We start from the raw sequence: 24,477 nt of genomic DNA on the forward strand, positions 1-24,477 counted from the left end.
GGTTTTCCGTATCGTGGCTCTCGGTACTGGGGGTTTCGCGATGGAGGCTTTAAGTAGGCGGAAGGGCAACGCGGGGGGCCACACGAGGGCCCCACACGCCAGGCTGGCGCGGCCAAGACCTAGGCCGCGCCGCCCTAGTGTGGCGGCGCCTCGTGGCCCCACTTCGACTCCCCTTCGGTCTTCTGGAAGCTTCGTGGCAAAATAGGACCCTGGGCGTTGATTTCGTCCAATTCCGAGAATATTTCGTTACTAGGATTTCTGAAACCAAAAACAGCAGAAAACAACAACTGGCTCTTCGGCATCTTGTTAATAGGTTAGTTCCAGAAAATGCACGAATATGACATAAAGTGTGCATAAAACATGTAGATATCATCAATAATGTGGCATGGAACATAAGAAATTATCGATACGTCGGAGACGTATCAGTGCGCCTAGCCCATTAGGGCTCGGCTGAACCCCCTCGGCTCAGGTGGCCCCTCCCGGGGTCGTGGGCCCACTGGTGGCCCCTCCAAAACCTTCTAGAAGCTTCCCGGTCTTCCACCGGAAAGTTCCTGAATTTTTCCGAACCCCGAAAAATGACTTGCCTTATATGGATCTTATTCTCCGGACCATTCCGGACCTCCTCGTGATGTCCTGGATCACATCCGAGACTCCGAACAATATTCGGTCTCCATCTCATATTACATATCTACTAAACAACATCGAACCTTAAGCGTGTCACCATACGGTTCGCGAACTACGTAGACATGATCGAGACACTTCTCCGATCAATAACCAATAGCGGGACCTGGAGATCCATAATGGCTCCCACATATTCAGCGATGACTTTGTGATCGAATGAACCATTAACATACGATACCAATTCCCTTTGTCGCGCGATAGTTTACTTATCCGAGGTTCGATCATCGGTATTTCTATACCTAGTTCAACCTCGTTACCTATAAGTAATATTAACTCGTTACCGTGATATGTCATCCCTTGTGACCTTGTCACATGCTTGCAATCTAATTAGATGACATTTCACCGAGAGGGCGCAGAGTATATCTATCCGTCATCAGGATGGACAAAACCACACTTGATCCATGCTCTTCAACTCATACTTTCAGAATACATAATCCCATCTTTATAACCACCCATTTACGAAGTGGTGTTTGATGTAATCAAAGCATTCATCCGGTGTAAGTGATTTACACAATCTCATGGTCGAAGGATAAGGTTACTATGTATCGAAAGCTTTATAGGAAGATGAACTTAATGACTTGATCTGATGCTATGCTTACTATGGGTGTGTGTCCATTACACCATTCTCCTAATGACATAACCTTGTTATTAACAACATTCAATGTTTATGATCAGGAAACCATGATCATCTATTAAAACACACATGTATTAATGTTTCCGGTTAATACGAGTATAGCATGGGATGCAAACATTTATCATAAACACAAAGATATAATAATAACCACTTTATTATTGCCTCTTGGGCGTATCTCCAACACATCACTGGGAAGAAAACAAAAGCCTCACAGCCACATGAGAGGGGCCCACCACGCACAGTTGAGAGGCAGTCATCGACCATATTGTGCATGGGGAGCATACTAGGCCCCATCGGGCCAGGCCGGGCCTAGATGTGCCCAGTGGTGGAGCTTCACCAAAAATTAGGGGAGCAAAAGATAAAATGTCATTGTTTGGGGGGCGAAATGCTAATTTTTCAGCATCTAAACCCTCCCTAAAAATATTCTTTATAACTTTGCACAAAGCTCGGGGGGCCTCCCCCCTGACTTGCACTAAGCTCTGCCAGTGGATGTGATGATATAGCTCCTGCCCTCATCCTGCAATACATAGATAAAACACAACATCGCCATCTGAGGACCCCTCCTAGTCGACGGCTCGACCTCTGGCTAGCCCTGCAGCTGCAACGCCCCGGCCCGCTCAATCCAATCTAGGGCCAAGGTGCCTAGACTAAAGCCAAACAACAGAGGATGACCACCTTTGCTGAGACGGCACCGCCCACAACCCAGCCGCACCAGACCTATATAGTTAGTCAAACTTTTTAAAGTTGGACTTGGATAAAAACTATATGTGTCCTGTTTTGGGAAGGAGGGGAGTAGTATCAACTTCCACACCTCTTAGCAAAAAAAAAAAACTACCTCTCATGGTTTTTTCAAGCGTTATGTTTTTCACGGTCGTAATTTTGAAAAGTTTGAAGGCTCTTTATCAAATTTGCCTATACTCATCCCAGAACGACACTTCGTTTTCGTAGGAGAGAGAGTATCTAGGAACCATTTTATTCCCCTTTTAAAGAAAAGAAAAATGTAGAGCGGCAACGTCAGAGTCTTAACCAGTGGACTGGTCTTAACGCTATTTTTTTCAAGTCATAAGCGCGTGTGTGACCATTTGCTGACGCGTATGGGACAATGTCATCCAAATTCAAGTTGACATGCATGCCACTTGATTTTTAATATCCCCGTTAGTTGCGCATTCGAGCTGCATGTGATAAGTGTTAGAGCAATATGCTTGTCATATTACCAGGGGGCCAAAGGCCACAATATATAGTACATGTACAGGTGCACATATGCAGAAAGCCCCCTAACATATGGGGAAACTACAATAGACAAATATATACATCTAACACCCCCCCTCAAACTCATGGTGGATCCACAACACTGAGTTTGGAGAGTAAGAAATCATGCTGCGTGATACGTCCAAAACGTATCTACTTTCCCGAACACTTTTGCTATTGTTTTGCCTCTAATTTGTGTATTTTGGATGCAACTAACACGGACTAACGCTGTTTTCAGCAGAACTGTTCTGGTGTCTCGTTTTTGTGCAGAAATCCAACTTTCAGGAAAAACCTCGGGATTTTGACGGAAGGCCCTATTTTCCCAGAATACTGACGGAGCCAGAAGGACAAATCAAGTGGAGGCCCGAGGGCCCCACACCATAAGGCGGCGCGGCCTAGGGGGGGCCCGTGCGGCCCTATGGTGTGGCCCCCTCGGCCGGCCTCCGACGCCCTCCTTCGGACTACTTATTCGCCTCGACCTAAAAACGCACGGGGAGAAGTCGAAGTCGCCAGAAACCCTCCAGAACGCCGCCACATCGCGAAACTCCGTCTCGGGAGCCAGAAGTCTCCGTTCTGGCACTCCGCCGGGACGGGGAATTGGAGGAGATCATCGCCGCCATCACCGCCAACGCCTCTCCATCAACCAGCCATGTTTCCCCCATCCATGTGTGAGTAATTCCCCCGCTGTAGGCCGAAGGGGTTGGTAGGGATTGGATGAGATTGGTCATGTAATAGCATAAGATTGTTAGGGCATAGTGCCTAGTATCCATAGATGTTACTTTTATGATATTGTTGCAACTTGTTATGCTTAATGCTTGTCACTAGGGCCCGAGTGCCATGATCTCAGATCTGAACATGTTATTGATTCATGAAGATATTCGTTGTTTATGATCTTACCTGCAAGTTGTATACACATGTCGCTGTCCGGAACCAATGGCCCCGAAGTGACAGAAATCGGGACAACCGGAGGGGATGGTAGTGATGTGAGGATCACATGTGTTCATGGAGTGTTAATGCTTTGCTCCGGTACTCTATTAAAAGGAGTACCTTAATATCCAGTAGTTTCCCTTGAGGCCCGGCTGCCACCGGCTGGTAGGACAAAAGATGTTGTGCAAGTTTCTCATTGCGAGCACGTACGACTATAATTGGAACACATGCCTATTGATTGATTAGTACTTGGATACCATTTTATTATTATCTTCAAATGCCCTGCTATGATTGTTACATGAGTTTCTCTCATCCATGCAACGCCCGTCATCCGTCCCCGTGCCTACAGTATTTTAATCCTGCTGTTTACTAAAATCACTACTGCTGTCTTTGTTACTCTGCTGCTGTTATTTCACTACTGCTACTGCTATAAAACTGTTACTACTGATAAACTCTTGCGAGCAAGTCTGTTTCCAGGTGCAGCTGAATTGACAACTCTGCTGTTAAGGCTTTCAAGTATTCTTTGTCTCCCCTCGTGTCGAATCAATAAATTGGGTAATACTTCCCTCGAAGACTGTTGCAATCCCCTATACTTGTGGGTCATCAAGACTATTTTCTGGCGCCGTTGCCGGGGAGCATAGCTTTATTTGGAAGTTCACTTGGATTGATATTGTTCGCTGCAAATTCTCCATCATGGGTAAACCTCGCGATACTAAGGTCGCCATATTACCATCCACTACAAGAAAAGGTACAACTCTGAGTACCTCTGCTGCTCTTGATTCACCATCTGTGATTGATAAACTTGTTTCACCACCACATGCTTCGCTTGCTGGTACTTCTGCTGAATCTGAGAACTCTCATAATACTGATAATATTTCTGCTGTGCTTGATGATAGTGGTTCATTGGGAACTTTTCTAGATGCTACAATTGCTAGGTCTAGGCAAATTGAAAATACTGAAACTCCTGATGTTACTACACCTGTTAATTCACCTGAACTTGAATACTCTAGTGATGATCTTGATGAAGATTATGTGGAACTTGATGATGATTTTATTGAAAAATGCCAAGCTACTACTGATGCAAGAAAAATTAAAAAGTTGCTTGCAGAACATACTGTTAGATATAAACTGTCTCCTGATCCTAAATTTGCCACATCTCCTATAAACATTAGGGATAAAGATTATGATTTTTCTCTTGATCTATCTCATATAGCTATTGTTGAGAAAACACCTTTTTGTGGTACTGAAAAAGAAAGTGCTGTTGAACACATGACTGAGTTATCTACTCTGAGTAGCTTGTTTTCTGATGATGTTAAGAAGCGTACTTACTTTGTTGCTAAAATCTTTCCATTCTCATTAAAGGATGACGCTAAAACTTGGTATAATAGTTTGCCACCTAGTTCTATTAAAAGTCCAAAAGAATTGCTTAATGTTTTCTTCCGGAAATACTTTCCTGCTAGTGCTCAACATGCTGCTTTGCAGAGAGTTTATAATTTTGATCAGGGAGATGAAGAGAAATTGCCTGAGGCTTGGGCGAGATTTTGCTCTCTTATTAGAGCTCTGCCTGACCATGATTTGGAAAAGCATGATTTACTTGATATATTTTATAGTGGACTAACCATTGAGTCTAGGGCATACCTGGATAGTTGTGCTGGTTGTGTTTTCAGGAAAAGAACTCCAGATGAAGCTGAAGAATTATTGGCTAAAATAGGTCGGAATTATGATGATTGGACTACGCCTGAACCAACTCCAACGCCGATAGTGAAGAAGAGGGGTTTAATTAAATTGAATGATGAAGATATGAGGGAAGCCAAGAAGTCTCTCAAAGAGAAAGGTATTAAATCTGAAGATGTGAAGAATCTACCTCCTATAGAAGATATATGTGAGATAATTCCCCCTTCATCCATGATTGAGGTAAATTCCCTTCAGCGCTTTACTAGGGAAGATATTCCGTATTCAAAACCTCCTGCGCAATGCTTAGATGAGTTTGATAATTATATTGTTAAGCAAGAAAATTTTAATATGAGAGTAGAGAATCATCTAATGGAAAATTCTCAAGCTATTAGTGAATTGCATGATATTGTGGAGAGAACCTCCAATGATGTTAAGATGCTTGTTAAACATTTTCATATGGTTCAAACTCAAATTGATCAACTCACTAAAGTGCAAAATGACTTGTTAGGAAATAATGCTAAAGAAAAACATGCTTATGAAGTAACAACTAGAGGTGGTGTCTCTACCCAGGATCCTCTATATCCTGAAGGACATCCCAAAAGAATTGAACAAGATTCTCAACGCATTGAACCTCGAGCTCGTTCTAAGAAAAAGAAAAAGAAACATAAGAATGTTGTAGAATCCTCTGAACCTGTTAATGATCCTAATAGTATTTCTATTTCTGATGCTGAAACTGAAAGTGGTAATGAACATGATAAAGATGATGATAAGAATGATCCTCCTGATAAAGAAGAGGTTGAAAAAGAACCTGAAAAGCATGCTAAAAATAAAAAGTATACTAAAGAAGATTTTATTGCTGAGAAACATGGTAATGAAAGAGAACCTTGGGTGCAAAAGCAAATGCCTTTTCCTGCTAAGAAACTAAAATCAAAGGAAGAAGAACACTATAATAAATTTTGTGATTGGATGAAACCTTTATTCTTGCAAATCCCTTTGACTGATGCTATTAAATTGCCTCCTTATTCAAAGTATATGAAAGATATTGTTACTAACAAAAGGAAAATCCCCAATGAGGAAATTTCCACTATGCTTGCTAATTACTCTTTCAATGGCAAAGTTCCAAAGAAGTTGGGCGACCCAGGCATACCTACTATTCCTTGTTCTATTAAAAATAATTATGTTAAAACTGCTCTATGTGATTTGGGAGCCGGTGTTAGTGTTATGCCTTTTTCTCTTTATAAGAGACTTTACTTAGATAAGTTGATACCTACTAATATATCTTTGCAAATGGCTGATAAATCTACTGCTATTCCTGTTGGTATATGTGAGGATGTTCCTGTTCAAGTTACTAATAACTGCTTGATATTAACTGATTTTGTTGTGTTGGAAATGCCTGAAGATGATAATATGTCTATTATTCTTGGGAGACCTTTTCTTAACACCGCAGGGGCTGTTATTGATTGCAATAAAGGAAAGGTTACTTTCAATGTTGATGACAAGGAGTATACCGTCTATTTCCCCAAGAGGATTGAAAAAGCGTGCGGAGTTAATACTATTTCTAATATGAGAACTATCAAAGTTGGAACTATCGATTGTCCTATATATGAGCCTAAAGAAGAATATCAAACTCTTGTGATTGGATCCATATCAATACAATTTAAGGTAACATGATTGATTTGAGGTTTATTTCTTCTTATGCTATGTAAAATTTATTTGGTGGCAAGACTTGATCAACCTTGTTAACAAATTCACTTTACATGCATAGAGGAGTTAAACAACATTTCTTTCTTCCTCCACTTATTTTACTTACTGTAGCAATACATTTGTATCTTTACTTTATTGCATTATTGTGCTAAGTAAAGTCTCTAATAGAAGGTTGATGCTAGATTTGGATTTCTGCACAGAAACAGATTTCTTGCTGTCACGAATTTGGGTAGGTTTCTCTGTAGGTAACTCAGAAAAATCTGCCAATTTACGTGAGTGATCCTCAGATATGTACGCAACTTTCATTAGTTTTGAGTTTTCTGATTTGAGCAACAGAAGTACCTCTTTAAAATTCGTCTTTACTGGCTGTTCTGTTTTGGCAGATTCTGTCTCTGTTTTTTGCATTGTCTCTTGTGGACTTTAAGCAAGGCTTTCTAGACGTGAAGAGCTGTAGCTAATGTTTTATTGAGTTCTTGCAATGTGTCACTACAGGACTAAAGTGGATTAAAGTTTTTGAGTACTAACTCCTCTAATGAAGTTTATGAGAAGTTTGGTGTGGCAGAAGTTTTTAAGGGTCAAGAGAGAAGGGTGATATAATATGATCAAGAAGAGTCAAAAGCCTAAGCTTGGGGGGAGGTATACCGGCATCACTAATTCTTTGCATATTATGGTTGCTAGATACTTGTATATACTTGTTGAGTTTCTTTGAGTGGTTTTCTAATGAGAAGGAGATGATATTTGGGGAGGTGCTGCCTGAAAACAGATTCTGGACTGTTACTAGAAAAATTCGTGCGCACAGCCAGAGCGTTATTTTGAGCTGCCAATTTTTGTGCAGGTTCCCCAGGTTGTTATCTAAGTTTCATTAGTTGAACACTTTTCGAGCTGAGCAACGTAAGATTTTTGTAAAAATCGATTTCTGTACTGCTGTCAGGTTTTGGCAGATTTCTGCCATCTCGCTTTTCTGTGTTTCTTTTAGTTTGCTATTTCTTGCTTTCACCTTGTTTCTTTCCCAAAACACAAAAAGACCAAAAATATTTATGTTGTTTCTCTTCACCACTTGTTTATCTTGGTTTCTTGCATTTGTTTCGCTTTATTTGCTATTGCTAGTTTGCTATAAGAAAACCCAAAAAGATTTTGCTTTGTTTGCTTGTTTCCTTTTGTTCTTGTTCTCAAACTCGAAAACACCAAAAATATTTGCTGTTCTTCTTTGGTTTGTAAAGTTTATTATGAGTTCAATGGTCTTCGTTGGCTGGAGCGTGGTTTTCATTTCATATTATCCAAGCTACACAAGTGAAAAGGCAATAATGACGATCTACGACAATCTGATTGTGGTGAGAGGCTGGTATGAACTCTATTTGTTTTCATTTTTGTACATATACTCATCCATGTGAGCATGCTTAGTTGGTTCATGTGAGGTATATGTCATTTAAGAAAGTCTAGTAGTTCATGATCTCTCATGTTTAGCTCCAATTTATTAATATGAGTAGCATGTCATGGATGTTTGCTTGCATTGTTTTATTCATAAGTAAGTATGGCATTGTGGTATCCTCCTCTGAATAATTCATTTATATCGACTTGGCACATGCTCACGCATGCATATGACTGAACAAAAGTCAATTAAGCCTCAATGATTTACATTGTTTCAGAGTTCTTGTATCACTTTTATGCCTCAGTTAATTTATTTTGCCGCAAGCATGATTATGACAGTTACTGCTCTCTTGATTTGTCGCTCCCTAGTCTTACGCTAGCCTTCACTTGTACTGAGCGGGAACGCTGCTCGTGCCTCCAAACACATGAAAACCAAGTTATTCCAAAGTGTCCACCATAAATACCTATGCATGGCATTTCAAACCATTCCAAGTAAATTCTCACGCGCTACCTTTAAACCTTCAAAAATGCTTCTCAATTTGTGTTTATGTTTCATAGCTCATGAGGAAGTATGTGGTGTTTAGCTTTCAACCTTGTCATTTACTTTTGACGGACTTTCATATGGACTAGTGGCACATCCGCTTATCCAATAATTTTGCAAAAAGAGCTGGCAATGGGATTCCCAGTCCCGAATTAATTAACTTAAATAGACACTCCTCCATGGTTTGTGATTGTTGGACGGCACCCGAAGGATTCGGTTAGCCATGGCTTGTGTAAGCAAAGGTTGGGGGGAGTGTCATCATCATAATAAAACTAAATTAAAAAGGGGCACTCCTTCATGGTATGTGATTGTTGGCAGGCACCCGAGGATTCGGTTAGCCATGGTTTGTGTAAGAAAGGTTGGAAGGAGTGCCACATAAACATGCAAATAATTCATGGGAGCCGCTCTTGAAAGTCCGGTTGGCGAGGTAGTTGGTGTACCCATTACCATTCGTTGACAACAACAAACACCTCTCAAAATAATTTTACTCCTGCTTTACAAATGAAAAGCTCTAGCGCATGTTAATCCCTGCTTCCCTCTGCGAAGGGTCAATCTTTTACTTTTATGTTGTGTCTCCATCCTTTCTTTGAGCACTTTCTTGAGAGCACAACTGTCATTCTTAGTATAATATGCTTGTCTCAAAATATGATTGATTGTGGTATAACTTTGATGCTTTTATCTTTGACAATCACTACTTCTAGTCTTTCTATGAACTCCAGAGGTGCCCGGGCATTTATGTTTTGCCGATCAAATACAGGCAAGCGAGATACCACTTTATCATACTCTCTTATGAACATTGCAATCCTACTTATATACATGATTCGTGATGCTTATTATTAATTGTTGGTACCTCTTCATGATTGACATAGCTGTTAGATGATCTTATTTGCATGTATCTTATTATGAACTGCTTAAGTATTAGCCATATCATGAGAATATATACATCATATGAACAAATGTGTTCGTGAAAGTTCTTTTATCGCTCAGTTGTTAACTGAATTGCTTGAGGACAAGCAATAAGCTAAGCTTGGGGGGAGTTGATACGTCCAAAACGTATCTACTTTCCCGAACACTTTTGCTATTGTTTTGCCTCTAATTTTTGTATTTTGGATGCAACTAACACGGACTAACGCTGTTTTCAGCAGAACTGTTCTGGTGTCTCGTTTTTGTGCAGAAATCCAACTTTCAGGAAAAACCTCGGGATTTTGACGGAAGGCCCTATTTTCCCAGAATACTGACGGAGCCAGAAGGACAAATCAAGTGGAGGCCCGAGGGCCCCACACCATAAGGCGGCGCGGCCTAGGGGGGGCCCGCGCGGCCCTATGGTGTGGCCCCCTCGGCCGGCCTCCGACGCCCTCCTTCGGACTACTTATTCGCCTCGACCTAAAAACGCACGGGGAGAAGTCGAAGTCGCCAGAAACCCTCCAGAACGCCGCCACATCGCGAAACTCCGTCTCGGGAGCCAGAAGTCTCCGTTCTGGCACTCCGCCGGGACGGGGAATTGGAGGAGATCATCGCCGCCATCACCGCCAACGCCTCTCCATCAACCAGCCATGTTTCCCCCATCCATGTGTGAGTAATTCCCCCGCTGTAGGCCGAAGGGGATGGTAGGGATTGGATGAGATTGGTCATGTAATAGCATAAGATTGTTAGGGCATAGTGCCTAGTATCCGTAGATGTTACTTTTATGATATTGTTGCAACTTGTTATGCTTAATGCTTGTCACTAGGGCCCGAGTGCCATGATCTCAGATCTGAACATGTTATTGATTCATGAAGATATTCGTTGTTTATGATCTTACCTGCAAGTTGTATACACATGTCGCTGTCCGGAACCAATGGCCCCGAAGTGACAGAAATCGGGACAACCGGAGGGGATGGTAGTGATGTGAGGATCACATGTGTTCACGGAGTGTTAATGCTTTGCTCCGGTACTCTATTAAAAGGAGTACCTTAATATCCAGTAGTTTCCCTTGAGGCCCGGCTGCCACCGGCTGGTAGGACAAAAGATGTTGTGCAAGTTTCTCATTGCGAGCACGTACGACTATAATTGGAACACATGCCTATTGATTGATTAGTACTTGGATACCATTTTATTATTATCTGCAAATGCCCTGCTATGATTGTTACATGAGTTTCTCTCATCCATGCAACGCCCGTCATCCGTCCCCGTGCCTACAGTATTTTAATCCTGCTGTTTACTAAAATCACTACTGCTATCTTTGTTACTCGTCTTTGTTATTTCACTACTGCTACTGCTATAAAACTGTTACTACTGATAAACTCTTGCGAGCAAGTCTGTTTCCAGGTGCAGCTGAATGGACAACTCCGCTGTTAAGGCTTTCAAGTATTCTTTGTCTCCCCTCGTGTCGAATCAATAAATTGGGTAATACTTCCCTCGAAGACTGTTGCGATCCCCTATACTTGTGGGTCATCACTGCGCTCGAGTCTGTGCCTTCGTAAAGAAATCCGCCAACTGCAAATCTGAAGGCACATAATGTACCGCAACAACATCATGTTGTACCTGTGCACGTGTGTAAAAAGCATCAACATCGATATGCTTGGTCAGCTCATGCTTGACCGGATCACGTGCAATACTGATAGCACCTGTACTGTCAGACAAAAGTGGAGTGGGTGTCGTAATAGAGACCCCAAAATCTGCAAGCAACCACCGTAACCAAGTCACCTCAGCAATCAACAAAGCCATAGCCCGCAACTCAGCCTCAACACTCGAACGGGAAACTGCGACCTGTTTCTTCGTCTTCCAAGCAACAAGCGAACCACCAAGAAACACACAGTAAGCAGAAAGCGAACGACGATCCGTAGGATCACTCGCCCACGTAGCATCTGAATAGCACTGGAGCTGGAGAGAGCTGGAACGGGGAAAGAAAAGGCGACGAGTGATCGTGCCACGAAGATAACGAAGAACATGGAGGAGATGACTGATGTCTACGGGTGCTTCTATTCTTGTAGACAGTGTTGGGCCTCCAAGAGCAGAGGTTTGTAGAACAGCAGCAAGTTTCCCTTAAGTGGATCACCCAAGGTTTATCGAACTCAGGGAGGAAGAGGTCAAAGATATCCCTCTCATGCAACCCTGCAACCACAAAGCAAGAAGTCTCTTGTGTCCCCAACACACCTAATAGGTGCACTAGTTCGGCGAAGAGATAGTGAAATACAGGTGGTATGAATAAATGCGAGCAGTAGCAACGGCACCAGAAAAGTGCTTTGCCCAGGACAGTAAATAAGCGGTAGTAACGCAGCGTAGTAACGCAAAGAAACAAGAAACAAGCAGCGATAGCAGTATTTAGGAACAAGGCCTAGGGATTAGACTTTCACTAGTGGACACTCTCAACATTGATCACATAACAGAATAGATAAATGCATACTCTACACTCTTGTTGGATGATGAACACCATTGCGTAGGATTACACGAACCCTCAATGCCGGAGTTAACAAGCTCCACAATTCAATGTTCATATTTAAATAATCTTAGAGTGCAAGATAGATCAACATAACCAAATAGATCACATCAATACCATCATAGTAATAGTTAACTTCACAATCCATAAGAGATCACGATCATAAACTACGCCAAGTACTACATGATGCACACCCTGTCCACTTTACACCATGCAGGAGGAATAGAATACTTTAATAACATCACTAGAGTAGCACATAGATGAATTGTGATACAAAACTCATATGAATCTCAATCATGTAAAGCAGCTCATGAGATCATTGTATTGAAGTACATAGGAGAGAGATTAACCACATAGCTACCGGTACAGCCCCGAGCCTCGATGGAGAACTACTCCCTCCTCATGGGAGACAGCAGCGTTGATGAAGATGGCGGTGGTGTCGATGGAGAAGCCTTCCGGGGGCACTTCCCTGTCCCGGCGGCGTGCCGGAACAGAGACTCCTGTCCCCCAGATCTTGGCTTCGCGATGGCGGCGGCTCTGGAAGGTTTCTCGTACCGTGGCTTTTCCGTCTCGTGGTTTTAGGTCCAGGGGCTTTATATAGGCGAAGAGGCGGAGTCGGAGGGTCGACGAGGTGGCGACACAATAGGGCGGCGTGGCCAGGGCCTGGGCCGCGCCAGCCTAGTGTCTGGTGGGCCTGTGGCCCCCCTCTGGCTCCTCTCGGGTGTTCTGGATGCTTCCGGGAAAAATAGGAACCTGGGCGTTGATTTCGTCCAATTCCAAGAATATTTCCGTACTAGGATTTCTGAAACCAAAAACAGCAGAAAACAGGAACTGGCACTTCGGCATCTTGTTAATAGGTTAGTTCCAGAAAATGCACGAATATGACATAAAGTGTGCATAAAACATGTAGATATCATCAATAATGTGGCATGGAACATAAGAAATTATCGATACGTCGGAGACGTATCAGCATCCCCAAGCTTAGTTTCTGCTCGTCCCGAGCAGGTAAACGATAACAAAGATAATTTCTGGAGTGACATGCCATCATAAACTTGATCATATTGTAAACATATGTAATGAATGCAGCGATCAAAACAATGGTAATGACATGAGTAAACAACTGAATCATAAAGCAATGACTTTTCATGAATAGCACTTTCAAGACAGGCATCAATAAGTCTTGCATAAGAGTTAACTCATAAAGCAATAATTTAAAGTAAAGACATTGAAGCAACACAATGGAAGATTAAGTTTCAGCGGTTGCTTTCAACTTGTAACATGTATATCTCATGGATAATTGTCAACATAGAGAAATATAACAAGTGCAATATGCAAGTATGTAGGAATCAATGCACAGTTCACACAAGTGTTTGCTTCTTGAGGTGGAGAGAAATAGGTAAACTGACTCAACATAAAAGTAGAATAATGGTCCTTCAAAGAGGAAAGCATCGATTGCTATATTTGTGCTAGAGCTTTTATTTTGAAAACATGAAACAATTTTGTCAACGGTAGTAATAAAGCATATGAGTTATGTAAATTATATCTTATAAGTCGCAAGCCTCATGCATAGTATACTAATAGTGCCCGCACCTTGTCCTAATTAGCTTGGACTACCGGATCATCGCAATACACATGTTTTAACCAAGTGTCACAATGGGGTACCTCCATGCCGCCTGTACAAAGGTCTAAGGAGAAAGCTCGCATTTTGGATTTCTCGCTTTTGATTATTCTCAACTTAGACATCCATACCGGGACAACATGGACAACAGATAATGGACTCCTCTTTAATGCATAAGCATGTGGCAACAATTATTATTCTCATATGAGATTGAGGATATATGTCCAAAACTGAAACTTCCACCATGAATCATGGCTTTAGTTAGCGGCCCAATGTTCTTCTCTAACAATATGTATGCTCCAACCATTAAGGTGGTAGATCTCTCTTACTTCAGACAAGACGGACATGCATAGCAACTCACATGATATTCAACAAAGAATAGTTGATGGCGTCCCCAGAAACATGGTTATCGCACAACAAGCAACTTAATAAGAGATAAAGTGCATAAGTACATATTCAATACCACAATAGTTTTTAAGCTATTTGTCCCATGAGCTATATATTGTAAAGGCGAATGATGAAAATTTTAAAGGTAGCACTCAAGCAATTTACTTTGGAATGGCGGAGAAATACCATGTAGTAGGTAGGTATGGTGGACACAAATGGCATAGTAGTTGGCTCAAGGATTTTGGATGCATGAGAAGTATTCCCTCTCGATACAAGGTTTAGGCTAGCAAAGTTATTTGAAACAAACACAAGGATGAACCGGTGCAGCAAAACTCTCATAAAAGACATATTGTAAACATTATAAGACTCTACACCGTCTTCCTTGTTGTTCAAAACTCAATACTAGAAATTATCTAGACTTTAGAGAGACCAAATATGCAAACCAAATTTAGCAAGCTCTAGGTGTTTCTTCATTAATGGGTGCAAAGTATATGATGCAAGAGCTTAAACATGAGCACAACAATTGCCAAGTATCAAATTATCCACGACATTTTATCAATTACTACATGTAGCATTTTCCGATTCCAACCATATAACAATTTAACGAAGAAGATTCAACCTTCGCCATGAATACTATGAGTAAAGCCTAAGGACATATTTGTCCATATGCAACAGCGGAGCGTGTCTCTCTCCCATAAAGTGAATGCTAGGATCCATTTATTCAAACAAAAACAAAAACAAAAACAAACCGATGCTCCAAGCAAAGTACATAAGATGTGAGAGAATAAAAATATAGTTTCACAGGAGGAACCTGATAATTTGTCGATGAAGAAGGGGATGCCTTGGGCATCCCCAACTTTGACGCTTGAGTCTTCTTGAAATATGCAGGGGTGAACCACCGGGGCATCCCCAAGCTTAGACTTTTCACTCTTCTTGATCATAGTATATCATCCTCCTCTCTTGACCCTTGAAAACTTCCTCCACACCAAACTCGAAACAAACTCATTAGAGGGTTAGTGCATAATTAAAAATTCACATGTTCAGAGGTGACACAATCTTTCTTAACACTTCTGGACATTGCTCAAAGCTACTGGAAGGTAATGGAACAAAGAAATCCACCCAACACAGCGAAAGAAGCAATGCGAAATAAAAGGCAGAATCTGTCAAAACAGAACAGTCCATAAAGACGAATTTTAAAAGGGAACCAGACTTGCTCAAATGAAACTGCTCAAATTGAATGAACGTTGCGTACATATCTGAGAATCACTCACGTAAATTGGCATAATTTTCTGAGTTACCTACAGAGAATTAGGCCCAGATTCGTAACAGCAAGAAATCTGTTTCTGCGCAGTAATCCAAATCTAGTATTGACTTTACTATCAAAGACTTTACTTGGCACAACAATGCGATAAAAATAAGATAAGGAGAGGTTGCTACAGTAGTAAACAACTTCCAAGACACAAATATAAAACAAAATACTGTAGCAAAATAACACATGGGTTATCTCCCAAGAAGTTCTTTCTTTATAGCCATTAAGATGGGCTCAGCAGTTTTAATGATGCACTCGCAAGAAATAGTAGTTGAAGCAAAAGAGAGCATCAAGAAGCAAATTCAAAACACATTTAAGTCTAACATGCTTCCTATGCATAGGAATCTTGTAAATAAACAAGTTCATGAAGAGCAAAGTGACAAGCATAGGAAGATAAAACAAGTGTAGCTTCAAAAATTTCAGCACATAGAGAGGTGTTTTAGTAACATGAAAATTTCTACAACCATATTTTCCTCTCTCATAATAACTTTCAGTAGCAACATGAGCAAACTCAACAATATAACTATCATATAAAGCATTCTTATCATGAGTCTCATGCATAAAATTATTACTCTCCACATAGGCATAATCAATTTTATTAGTTGTAGTGGGAGCAAATTCAACAAAGTAGCTATCATTATTATTCTCATCAAGTGTAGGAGGCATAGTATAATCACAACAAAATTTACTCTCCATAGTAGGTGGCACCAAAAGACCACTATCATTATAATCATCATAAATAGGAGGCAAAGTATCATCAAAGAAAATTTTCTCCTCAATGCTTGGGGGACTAAAAAGATCATGAAAACCAGCTTCCCCAAGCTTAGAACTTTCTATATCATTATCAACAATGGTGTTCAAAGCGTTCATACTAATATTACTACCAGCATGCAAATAAGATTTCATAGGTTTTTTAATTTTCGCATCAAACAATCCATGTTTTAAATCAGGAAATAGAATAAGAAGCTCATTCTTGTCCATTATGCCAAACTAGTGTAAACAAGAAACAAAAAGATGCAATTGCAGGATCTAAAGGAAATAGCTTCGAGTACTTACAACGGCGAAAATAGCTTAGTAGCCGAGATCCGGATTGTGAGTACCTTTTACCTTTCCTCCCCGGCAACGGCGCCAGAAAATAGCTTGATGTCTACGGGTGCTTCTATTCTTGTAGACAGTGTTGGGCCTCCAAGAGCAGAGGTTTGTAGAACAGCAGCAAGTTTCCCTTAAGTGGATCACCCAAGGTTTATCGAACTCAGGGAGGAAGAGGTCAAAGATATCCCTCTCATGCAACCCTGCAACCACAAAGCAAGAAGTCTCTTGTGTCCCCAACACACCTAATAGGTGCACTAGTTCGGCGAAGAGATAGTGAAATACAGGTGGTATGAATAAATGCGAGCAGTAGCAACGGCACCAGAAAAGTGCTTTGCCCAGGACAGTAAATAAGCAGTAGTAACGCAGCAGTAGTAACGCAGTAAAACAGTAAACAAGCAGCGATAGCAGTATTTAGGAACAAGGCCTAGGGATTAGACTTTCACTAGTGGACACTCTCAACATTGATCACATAACAGAATAGATAAATGCATACTCTACACTCTTGTTGGATGATGAACACCATTGCGTAGGATTACACGAACCCTCAATGCCGGAGTTAACAAGCTCCACAATTCAATGTTCATATTTAAATAACCTTAGAGTGCAAGATAGATCAACATAACCAAATAGATCACATCAATACCATCATAGTAATAGTTAACTTCACAATCCATAAGAGATCACGATCATAAACTACGCCAAGTACTACATGATGCACACCCTGTCCACTTTACACCATGCAGGAGGAATAGAATACTTTAATAACATCACTAGAGTAGCACATAGATGAATTGTGATACAAAACTCATATGAATCTCAATCATGTAAAGCAGCTCATGAGATCATTGTATTGAAGTACATATGAGAGAGATTAACCACATAGCTACCGGTACAGCCCCGAGCCTCGATGGAGAACTACTCCCTCCTCATGGGAGACAACAGCGTTGATGAAGATGGCGGTGGTGTCGATGGAGAAGCCTTCCGGGGGCACTTCCCCGTCCCGGCGGCGTGCCGGAACAGAGACTCCTGTCCCCCAGATCTTGGCTTCGCGATGGCGGCAGCTCTGGAAGGTTTCTCGTACCGTGGCTTTTCCGTCTCATGGTTTTAGGTCCAGGGGCTTTATATAGGCGAAGAGGCGGAGTCGGAGGGTCGACGAGGCGGCGACACAATAGGGCGGCGCGGCCAGGGCCTGGGCCGCGCCAGCCTAGTGTCTGGTGGGCCTGTGGCCCCCCTCTGGCTCCTCTCGGGTGTTCTGGATGCTTCCGGGAAAAATAGGAACCTGGGCGTTGATTTCGTCCAATTCCGAGAATATTTCCTTACTAGGATTTCTGAAACCAAAAACAGCAGAAAACAGGAACTGGCACTTCGGCATCTTGTTAATAGGTTAGTTCCAGAAAATGCACGAATATGACATAAAGTGTGCATAAAACATGTAGATATCATCAATAATGTGGCATGGAACATAAGAAATTATCGATACGTCGGAGACGTATCAATGACTATAGTGAACAGTGGTAGGAGCTGAGACAAACTGACTTAGAATATGAACAGGATAAGAAATATCAGGACGAGTGACAGCAAGATAAACAAGACTCCCAACAAGATGGCGATAACGGGTGGGATCAGGAAGAAGATCACCATCAGTAGGACGAAGCTTAACATTAAGCTCCATAGGAGTATCGACCGTGCGCTCATCCCCAAGAGCAGCACGAGCAAGAAGATCCTGAATGTACTTCTCCTGAGAGATAGAAAAGCCATCAGAAGTGGAGGAAACCTCAATGCTCATAAGAAACTGATCACGAAGACGAGCCTTGACGAAGGCAATATACTCAGGATCATCACCAGTAATGATCATATCATCAACATAGAGAAGAAGAAGAGTACGTCCACGAGGAGAAGTGTGAACGAAAAGTGCGGGATCATGAAGACTAGGAGAGAAACCAGCAGCAGTCACCACAGAGGCGAAGCGCTCAAACCAGGCACGAGGGGCCTGTTTGAGACCATAGAGAGAACGTCGAAGACGACAAACCATCCCATCGGGAACAGAATACCCAGGAGGAGGCTGCATGTAAACCTCCTCACTCAACTCGCCATTAAGAAAAGCATTCTGAACATCAAGCTGGGAGACAGATCAGCGGCGAACAGAAGCAACAGCAAGAAGGGTACGCACAGTAGTCATATGAGCCACAGGGGCAAAAGTCTCATCATAGTCACGGCCGTGCTCCTGCTGAAAGCCACGAGCCACAAGACGCGCTTTATAGCGCTCAAGAGAGCCATCAGAGCGAGTCTTAATTTTATAGACCCACTTACACGTGATAGGACGAACACCAGAAGGGGGAGAAACAAGATCCCAAGTGCCAGTGCGCTCAAGCGCAGCGATCTCCTCAGCCATGGCAAGCTGCCATTCAGGATGACCCAACCAAATGAACGGAGAGTCGAGTAGTCTGGAGAAACACCAGAGAGACGCTCGAGAGGAATGCCACCCTGTAGAGCAGCGGAAGGCTGAATGTTAATGAGGTGGGCCGACGTAGCGACAGCCTCAGCCCAGAAATGTGGCGGAAGAGAAGAGGCAATCATCATAGCACGGGTGGTCTCAAGAAGATGACGATGCTTACGCTCGGCGACGCCATTTTGAGCATGCGCGCCGGGACAAGAAAACTGAGCGAGGGTGCCCTCCTCAGCAAGGACACCACGAAGGTGCTGAGAGATATACTCTCCAGCAGAATCAGCACGGAACACGCGAATGGGTGAGGAATACTGAGTGCGGACCATGGCCGCAAAACGCTGATAAATAGAGAGCAGCTCACTGCGAGAGCGCATGAAAAACACCCAGGCGTACCGTGAAAAATCATCAATGAATAAGATATAGTATCGATGCCCCCCTTTCGAAGCGAAGGGAGCCGGACCCCAAACATCTGAATGGACTAAATCGAACGGTCGCTGAGAGACAGACACACTAGTAGGATAGGGAAGCTGAATCTGTTTGCCTAACCTACAACCCTGACAGTGTAACGACCCATCGCCAGAGACAGACTCCAGAAGGCCACGATGAACCAAAGACGACAGGCGAGAGTCACAAAGGTGACCAAGACGATGATGCCACTGCTGAAAAGAGCCGGTGACAGAGGCAACAACCGGAGTAGAACTGGCAGATGAAGTGGCAGCGGAAGGAACACGAAGCCAGTCTAACTCCCAAAGCCCCGGAGACTGGCGGCTACGAGGACCAGCTCCAACCAGGGCATGTGTGCGACGATCCTGAACCGCACAAGACTCAGCGCCAAGAATGACGCGATAACCAGAATCGGTGAGCTGGCTAGCAGAGAAAAGGTTCATCTGAAGGCGAGGAACATGAGAAACATCAGGGACAGAGAAAGAGGGAGTAGAAAGGGTGCCTGTACTAGAAACAGGAATAGAGGTACCATCAGCCGTGACAACACGGACAGGAGAAATAAGAGACCGAAGAGCAGACAGAATAGAAGACTCGGAAGTCATATGAAAGGAAGCTCCAGAATCCAGATACCACGGGGACGTACTGACCGTGTAGAAAGTGGTGGTCGCGCGGTGCCGAAGAGCCGATCCTGAGAACCAGCGGCGCTCGGCGAGGAAGAGGCTGGAGTAGCAAGCAGACCACGAAGACCCACGAGAATGTCCCGATCGAGAGAGTGCAAGCTGAGAAGATCCTGAAGAGCCAGCCTGCTGACGATCCTGGAACTGCTGACGTAAACTGGGATCCCGCGTCCAGCAGGTGGAGGAAGTGTGGCCAACCTGGCCACAGTAGGTGCAATGAGGACGAGGGCGGAGACTCGGACCGCGAGGCTGCTGACGTAAACTGGAATCCCAAGCATCAAGCAGGCAGTGAAGCTGCGCTATCTCATGCGCAGAGAGGGGCGCGACTGGAGAGGTCGACGTACAATCAGGTGCCGACGAGGAGCTATCAGCCACACGCACAGAGGCCACCAAAGGGGGCGACGGAGAGCAACACGCCGATGAAGACAGATTCGGCAAAGCGCGGTCATAACCATGTGAAGAGGCCGCGAAAGTCGATGTAGAGCGGCAAGCCGACGCAGACGAAGTCGACGGAGCGCGGCCATAACCGCGGGAAGAGGCCGCAAAAGTCGATGTAGAGCGGCGGGCCGACGTAAACGAAGTCGGCGAAGGGCGGGCAGAGTCGCGTGAAGAGGCCGCAAAAGTCGATGTAGAGCGGCGAGCTGACGTAGACGGAGTCGGTGAAGCGCGGGCAGAGCCGCGTGAAGAGGCTGCAAACGGCGACGAAGAATGGCTAGCTGGCATACACAGAGGCAGCGGACAAATATCAAGTACCGAAGGGAGACCCAAAGAGAAGGCGGGATCAGCGGAAGAAGACATAGCTCTTTTTTTTTTTTTTTTGCTTTTTTTTTTTTGATCGAAGTCAACGAACTAAACGACAAAGACCGAGCGAGCGGGCGACGGAGCCTGGCGCCGAGTCGATCGGGAGCAGAGGGCGCGTGGGCAGGTCCTGGCGATCCACACAGCAGAGGGCTGCGGCCGGGCGCGGCGGCACAGGGCCGAGCGGGCGGCGGCAGCGGCGTAATCAGCGAGCCTGGTGCGGGGCGGGATCAGCGAGAGCAGGGGCAAGGGCGGCCCGGCGGCGCGGGAACGTCGCGCGGGGAGAGATGAAGAGAGCGGCGCGGGGCGAGAGAAGAGCTGGCGCGGGCGGCGCGGAACGGCGCCTCGGGGCGGGATCGGCCGGCGGGCGCCACGCGCGAGAGAGATGGGGCGGGCCGATCCGGGGCGGAGCCGATCGGGGGCGTGAGATCGAGGACGGTCCACGCGCTGCGAGCAGGGATCGGGAGCGGGACTTGGAGATCGGGCGGAGCGGGAGCAGCTCGACGAGAGATTGGAGCAGAATCCGGCGACGGAACAAGCAACGTCGGCCGGAGAAAACTAGAGGATCAATATTCGCTCTGATACCATGTTAGAGCAATATGCTTGTCATATTACCAGGGGGCCAAAGGCCACAATATATAGTACATGTACAGGTGCACATATGCCGAAAGCCCCCTAACATATGGGAAAACTACAATAGACAAATATATACATCTAACAATAAGAACCGTACTTGTTTAATGTCAGTTGCTCATCGTGAGAGGATTTCTACCAGCAAGCTCCCCTTCGTTGACCAATTACCGCCGTCGATCTGCATGTATGACCTCTGTAGGAACAAAAACATATGTGTATTTTATATTATTTTTAATTCCCTTTGACCCATCGATCGTCAGCACCGTAGTAGAGATTTTTAGGTAGTATAGAGATATGTGACCATTTGCTGACGCTTATCGGATTGGACAATGTCTTCCAAATTCAAGTTGACATGGCACCTGATTTTGAATATCCCTGTTGTCCGGCCTGCAAGTTATAAGAACCATAGTTGTTTAATGCCAGTGTTTATCGTGACAGGCTAGAATTACTACCAGCAAGCTCCGCTCGTTGACCAATTACCGCCGCCGATAGCCACCAGCGCCGGAATTGGTCGTGCATGAATGTCCGGTAGTTGCATGTGGCCTGGCCAACCATACCAAAAGGATCCGCAACATCGACTACGAAGATGGCCTTAATTTGGTCGGCGGCTACGGCCGCTAAATGATGGATATATCAAGGTTAGGGTTGATGAATTAGAGAGGGCAGAAATGCAGATACAATTCTGCTTGGGCAGAAAATAAGCTCTTGTTTTTAATTCAAAACCAGACACCGGCCCCTGGCCTGAGGCAGGCAACCAAATACAATTATACAATGAAGAAAATGCAGATCGACCAACATTAACGCACACACGTTCTCGTCGTCCTCCTCCTCCCACTCCTAGACAGCAACTTACGCTCGCATGCCGCCAGTCTTTGTACAATCATACATACGAACAGGTTATAAACTTGACAAACTATTACAGTTGACCAAACACGAAAGAACCATGAAGCTTGCTCGATCCACGACCGATCAGCGGCCCATCTGCTGCATGCCCGGCGCTCTGGCAGCGGGGCCATTGCCGCGCTCGGCGTTGAGCTGCCAGCCGATGTCGGGGTCGTAGCCGAGGGCCTTGAGCTGCTTGTACTCCTGGCAGAGCGCGCATGGCGCGCAGCAGAAGTGGACGCAGCAGTCGCAGCAGGGCGCGTCCGGGAGGCCGTACTGGGCGCGCAACTTGGCGCGGTAGGTGCAGGAGTAGATGAACTGGCACCCGGTGAGCGACGCCAGCAGCACGTACAGCGCTCCGGCGGTCCCGCACGACGTCGCGCCGCGGTCCACGATCTCCGCCACCTTCCCGAAGGTGATGCAGGGGCAGCACCAAGTGATGCAGCCTGCACATGCATCCATCATATGTACTCCGTATCAGAGATGTTTTCATTGCCATGGAGTGTCATGGACATAAGGATGATCAGATGGAGAGCTTAATTACATAGGCCGCAGTCGTCGAAGCAGTCGAAGAGGCCGGAGGACCAGGCGCTCGCCTCGCCAAGCTGGCGGCCGCCCATGGGGGAGGCGCCGGCGGGGGAGGCGCCGACGGGGTAGCCGGTGGCCGGCTCGGCGGCGGGCTTCATCGTCTCGATGTAAAACTATCCGTCGGAGAGAAAGATGTGAGAGGCTTGTCGATCTCGCTCGCCAGCTACGTACTGTCTTGTTGTGCTGGGATGGACTGGACAGCTGCTGGGGTGGCGTTATATATAGCACTGCGCGAGGGCCGTCGGACGGAGAGCCGGAGATGGCGATGAATGCGCTTGTCGTGGCAAGTTGGCTATAGCTAGGCGCCAAGTCAAACTGAGTTTCGTTGACGCCGCAGCTGTTGGTTGAAGGTGACAGACAGATGCCAGGAAACTCACGCCCAAGACTCGATCACTCAGGCAACTTTTTTATTTGATCTGATCAATTCTTTAGCGTGTGATTGATGTTAAGTAATAATACTACTTCTCCACTACAGGACGACGCTATTGGCTTCGACTTGTGTAAATACATATATATACTACTTTTCTTTTTCTTCTTTTTTTCCATCTGTTTCGAGTGAGACAGAAGGAAGACGTACGGCGGATATGCCAGGCAATGTGTAGCCTTGCCTTGGCATGTGCTCGACCGGCCGGCCGTTGGGGCCTGGAATTTCTTCCTCAAAGGCTTGGTACGTGCTCTTTGATAAACGCAATTTATTACTTCAAGAAGATTTAAGCTTTACACCAGTTTCTCTGCATGACTAAGATGTACAAAACTGATACAAATTAAAAATCCGTAAAGACAGAAAAGTTTGATTTACATATTAATAATAAAAAGTAGACGCCTAAGGCAGTGGAGGGCCTAACGTGAGATTAATGTTGCCATCCATGGCTGGTAAAGAAAAAACCTGGCCGAGTCCTCTAGTCGTGTAGACACTCTCCATAGATAGGTTGCGATAGAAACGATCATAAACAGAGCGTATTGGTGCGCTGGTAGATAACTTGCAAGAGAGAATTTTTTTTTGTCATTAAACACATTGTTATTTCTACATAGCTAAAGGGACAAAACAATGAACAATCGCTCCACCTGAAGAAAAATCATATACTATGATCAATACCATGTAGCCAATTTCCAAAAATATTATATTTGTTTGAACTTTGTACTTAGTAGTTACGCTGTTAATTTGTGATAATACTAATGAGGTGGAGACGAGTTTGATTAAGCATTCGGCTTCTCACTCTCATGTCTCACCCAACCGCTAATTTAATTGTGTCTTGTTTGAACTTCGTACTTAAGCTCTTAATTTGTATGTATTTCACGCATGGCAACTTGGGATACCAACAAACCCTAGCCGCCGGTTCTCTGCCCCACCTCCCCTCGCCTCCCGTCGCTAGAGTCGAAGGCAGGCTCGTCTCTCATAGGAATAGGA

At 44.4% G+C, this 24,477-nt stretch overlaps 1 protein-coding gene across 1 annotated transcript; it reads right to left on the reverse strand.

Moving 5' to 3' along the window:
* Positions 1-22,274: 22,274 nt before the first annotated feature.
* Positions 22,275-23,255, reverse strand: LOC127291978 (cell number regulator 10-like). The gene is made up of 2 exons (XM_051321324.2): positions 23,026-23,255; positions 22,275-22,927 (listed from the first exon to the last, which is right to left on the reverse strand). Exons 1-2 carry the CDS (start codon positions 23,165-23,167, stop codon positions 22,569-22,571), a joined length of 501 nt encoding a protein of 166 aa, XP_051177284.1. The 5' UTR covers positions 23,168-23,255; the 3' UTR covers positions 22,275-22,568.
* Positions 23,256-24,477: the final 1,222 nt, after the last annotated feature.

The sequence above is a fragment of the Lolium perenne genome, chromosome 4 (genome assembly GCF_019359855.2).
Source record: "Lolium perenne isolate Kyuss_39 chromosome 4, Kyuss_2.0, whole genome shotgun sequence".
Taxonomy (NCBI): domain Eukaryota; kingdom Viridiplantae; phylum Streptophyta; class Magnoliopsida; order Poales; family Poaceae; genus Lolium; species Lolium perenne.